Raw genomic sequence first — 5208 nt, forward strand, 5'->3', positions numbered from 1 at the left:
TGGAAGGAGTATGTTAATTGTTAGTATTTCTTTTAGAATTAAGGTTTACTTTGTTGGGACGCGGGGAAAAATAAAAGAAAAGGTAAAGGGGATGATGATGGGGACGGGACGAGGAGAAAATAGATCGATATGCATATTTTAATAATTACTAGGTTTTCTTCCGCTAGTACCATCCATGCTCAATGCTATTAAGTGCAGCATTTGTTTATTCTAAGCAAATCAACTTTGCATGACTAATGACTAATGATATGGTGATACAAACAACTACCTCTCTGCCAAGAAAAAAGAGGAATCAGCAATGACACAAAATAAATCGCAGATACCATATTATATAGAGATCATTAACTTCTTACCATAGTTCACACTTAGTGGTGTCAGGACATGCAGAAAGCGACATCTGATGAACTTGTGACTTTTTTTTTACTGGCAGCATAATCCACTATGGTGCCAGGAATATGCTTATCTGATGATGGCCATATATTGTTTCCACACAAAACACTTTTTAGTTTTTACCATATTCTAGTTATAAGAAAATTATTACGTGAGAAAATCAATCAGTTATTGAGAGAACAGTGGACAAATCAGTGATTACTAGTGATAAAATTTAAGTAAAGAGAAATAAGATTTAGCATGGTTTGACCTTTGGCACTATCCTTCCACAAACACTAGATGTTCATGCAATGTGAGAAAATTGCTCTCAAAATGAAGTGTGAGCACATTTTACAAGTCAAGATGTTTATCAAACACCCTAGATGTTTAACAGTATCGAACTGACTTACTACCAACCCAATAATTAAAGAAGCATGTAAAGTAAACAAGCATAAAGACTTAGATATTTGATACACAGACAATAATTAAGTAACAGAAAAGCATGCCTTTCTTTATAATAACTTACATAAAATCAATCACTAAATGCATCAAAGATTTTCTCATATGTGATTCACCATTCTATGTCGGTCAAAGCATTGAGAAAATAATTTGTTGTTCTGAACTGGCCTAGGCCCACTTAAGGCCCAATAAGATGACACGCTCTTGCCCAATTGAAGCTTGCTACACCATGCACCTCTGGCTGTTGCTTTCTGCACCCAAAAATTGCTTCCTGCATCCTTTTTTGACTTCCGGATTGACCAATCCAGATTGGTTCACCTTCTGGCTAATCCGAAAGGTAAAAATAAAAAGCATTTCGGAAAGGTGCAGGAAGCAACAGTCTGCACCTCAACACCACTCACCTCGGACAAACCAAGGCCGAAGGTGACAATCACAAGCCGGCATAACAAACATATGATGCTGGAAACACCATCCTCCTTGGTAGGAGCACCATTCACCTTGCATTTTGAAGAACCACTCCCAATACCACTGAATGCAAAGGCAGATATGGAAGTTGTAGGTGGCAAGTGAATGTCCCATTCAATCCTTCCCACCTAATTTAAACCACCCAATGCTTATAAATGCCTAGAAACCCCATCTCCAAGGTATGTAACACTTTTTGGTATTGTTACTCAGCTGAAACACCTTATTACCTGTGCATCTTCTAATCTGAGCATCAGAGTGTTTGTAAGTAGTTACAATCGCCACAAGCAGCTACCATCGTCAGCTTGATAGGATTCTTACGCTTAGCCATTTGGTTGACGTGTGCTTGCCCCAACCAAACTTCATAGGAACAATTTTAATGACTAAGTATTTATATGGTGACTGAGTTGATTTGATAGCAAATATTCACATGGAATATCCAGAGGAAATAATATGGACACTAAAGGAACTTATGGATCACATAACTAAGACCCTGATATGATGGGTTAGAATTTAAAGTTACGAGGGGGAAGGCGCAAGCATGGCTACACAACATGCATGAAAAGGGGATGAATGGCACGGATTTACCTGGCTATAAAGGACAGAGAAATGATTACATCAGATAAACTTTTAATTGTTCTCCTAATCATGGTCCCTACCCTTGCATTTGGGTTAACCCTTGCATGTCTGGAGTGGATTATTTTTAGAGAAATAATATTTTTTTATAAAAAGTTATGCAATGGAAAGGTGATTTTTTTCTTTAAAATAAGAAAAATCAAACACGTGCGTCGTAAGTTAAAGAAGGTTGGAAAACCAAACAGCAAAATATGTTCAGTGCATTGTTGCCTAAAGATTAATAAAGTTTTGCTTTACAAGTCAATTTGCAATTTCTTGCCTACTGTAACCTTCAAGGAAGCTACGCCATATGTTGGCATTTGGTGGGAATGGCATGCATGCAATGATTTTCTCAGCTTCCTTGATTTGTCCATTTTTAGCCAGGAGGTCTACTACGCAATGGTAATGATCATGTTCTGGTGGAACCCCATACCTGGTTCCCATCTGCCTGAAAATTTCCATGCCTTCGTTTACTAATCCACCGTATCTGCAAGAAGAAAGCACTGCTCTGAGTGCTAATGCATCAGGTTTCAACCCCATCAATTCCAGGTTTTGGAATCTCATCACCGCCTCATGAGCAAAACCATTCAGCCCAAGGGCAGTAATTAAAGCTGTCCATGTAATAATATTTTTGTACATAATTTCTTCAAAAACCTTCACTGAACTATCAATGCTTCCACACTTCCCATACATGTCAATTAGTACATTGCCCAAAAATGTGTCATAGTTACTAAGATTAGTCTTTATAATCAGCCCATGAAGAGAACTGCCCAAATTGAGAAGGCAAAGTTTGGTGCACACAGATATTATACTCATAAATGTGTAACTATCTGGATGGATGCATGCAGAATGCATGTGCTTGAAAAGCGCAAAAACCTCGTCATAACTATTGCTCCGAGCGCAAGCTGAAATGACAATGTTCCAGGATACAGCATCTGGTTTTTCTAGCAAAGAAAGCAGCTTTATTGTTTCATGGTACAGGCTAGTTCTGTTATAGATTCCAGCAATGATGTTAGATGGGACTACAGGAAGTGGGTTATTGAATTCTTCGACAAATGAAAGTGCTTCATTTATGAGACCATTTCTGGTGTAAGCCATAACAAGAGAGCTTAATACGTATTCATTACTCTCATAACCTGATCTAATAATCAAACCATGGAGCTGATGAAGGTTTGACATTGAAGATGACTTGAGAACAGCAGAAAAGGAAAACTCATTAGGGGAATAACCCAATTGAAGCATTTTTTGTAACAACAGAATTGATGTGGAAGAACAAATGTTTGAGTAACCCGTTATCAAAGCATTCCAAGAAACCACATTCTTCTCTTCTATCTGATCAAAACATTTATGAGCTGAAATAAATTTATCACATTTGGAGTAGAAGTCTACCAATGCAGTACCCACAATAACATCAGATTCAAAACCACTCCTGATTATCTTAGCATGGACAGATTCTCCACATACTGAGTTTCTCAAACTAGTACACGAGTGAATAACAGCAACAAACGTGGCCTGACTTGGCATCAATCCTCTCCTTGCCATATTCAGAAACAGATCCAGTGCCATCATAGGTCTCTCACTTTTTACCAAAGCATCAATGACTGTATTCCAGGACACAACATTCTCAACAGGAACCTGTTCAAACAATCTTTCCACCGCAAACATGGCTTTGCACCTGACATACACACTGATGAGAGAATTAGCTGCAGTGATTTCACAACCAAATCCACATTTAACCATTAAGCCATGGATCTGTTCACCATATTCCAAATCCTCCTCAGAATCAACAAGTCCAGACAAAACAGCAACAACAGAACCTTCGGACAAAGAAATCCCTGTCCCCACAAGATCACGAAACAAAATCTTACACTCTTCAACAAACCCATTACGTGCCAGCAAGGACACCATGGAGTTCCATGTCACCAAGCTCTTCTGGGGCATATCTTCAAACGCCAAAAACAGTTCATCCCAACATCCAAGCCTCCCAAACAAGCCCAACAAAGCAGTACCCACGAAAGCATCGGCATCGAGGAGTCCATTTCTAATGCTCAATGCCTGCAACTGAACACCCCGAGAATGATTCAACAACTCACACGACAACAACCCAGTGAGGGTATACTGGGTAGGAGCAAAACCACTCCCCCTCATGTGGCAGAGCAAGTTCCAAGCATCATCTACATTCCCGCGTCGACAATAAGCGGTGATAAGAGTGTTGTAAGAGACAACTGTTCTGTGGGGCAAAGCGTCGAACAACTTGCGTGCATTAAGCACTTCGCCAAGGGCAATGTAAGAGGATATGATGTTGTTGTGGATGAAAATAGATTGCTTTGGAATGTGACCCATTGTGATGGAGAGTGCATGGAGACATTTCGTAGCATCGAGGGACCGAAGGGTGCAACACGCTTCGAGTAAATTGAGGAGGAGTTGGCCATGTCGGAAACCGTGTCCATGGCAACTCATGCAGCTAAATTATGCGCAGTTGCACACTGATACTAGTATAGTAGTATTGTTTCGTTGTTAATTTCAATTGAATTCTTTAGAATGGTCAAATCTTCTTTGACATTTATTTATTGTTTGCTCACAATTCTTTTTCCTTAAACGAAGTTAGTTCATTAAATTCTGTTATTTTCAATCAAAAAATAATTTCTTTTGTTAAATTATTTTTTATTGGAATTTGATATTAAATACAATTTTTTGGTTAAATGAATAATATTTCGAGGATAATCTCATAATAAGATAAAAATAGTTAAGTTTTATTGAGTACAGTATACAAAATTTTGAACTTTTTTTCTTATAAAAGAGAACCAAAGGAATATGCTTTTTTCTGCTAACTAGAGTTGTATTTTTTTTTCTTTAAATAATTTTTGCTTGATTTTTAGTCCTATAAAATTCCTTCTTTTGGTTTTAATTCTAGTTGTTTTATTTTGGTCTTTTTAATATCTTTTTTTTTGTTTTACTTCCTATAGATAATTTTATTTCAATTCCTATCAAATATTTTTTAAAGGAAATAATTCAAAATAAAAAAATATTATAAATACTAAAACAAAAAATTGATGTATTAGAAGAACATAAACAAAATAACAATGATCAATTTTTTTTTTACATGGATCAAAAGTCCAACAAAAACTTGTTAGAGACTAAAAACAAAATGCTATTATATTTCAAGGACAAAAAAATATATTTATTTATTTTTATGGCTAAATGACTTATTATTAGAAAGTAAATATAAAATTCGTTAATTTATCCATAATTAAAATAAAATATTAAGGACCAAAAACAAAAGTATTATTTTATTAAAAAATC

At 36.5% G+C, this 5208-nt stretch overlaps 1 protein-coding gene across 1 annotated transcript; it reads right to left on the reverse strand.

Moving 5' to 3' along the window:
- Positions 1–854: 854 nt before the first annotated feature.
- On the reverse strand, positions 855–4461 carry LOC100781755 (pentatricopeptide repeat-containing protein At3g58590). The gene has a single exon (XM_003526191.5). It carries the CDS (start codon positions 4363–4365, stop codon positions 2167–2169), a length of 2199 nt encoding a protein of 732 aa, XP_003526239.1. The 5' UTR covers positions 4366–4461; the 3' UTR covers positions 855–2166.
- Positions 4462–5208: the final 747 nt, after the last annotated feature.

Source organism: Glycine max, chromosome 6 (genome assembly GCF_000004515.6).
Source record: "Glycine max cultivar Williams 82 chromosome 6, Glycine_max_v4.0, whole genome shotgun sequence".
Taxonomy (NCBI): Eukaryota; Viridiplantae; Streptophyta; class Magnoliopsida; order Fabales; family Fabaceae; genus Glycine; species Glycine max.

Bases quoted from the DNA above. Each gene is read 5' to 3' on its own strand.
- LOC100781755 (XM_003526191.5), bottom strand. From the start codon at position 4,365: ATGAGTTGCCATGGACACGGTTTCCGACATGGCCAACTCCTCCTCAAT.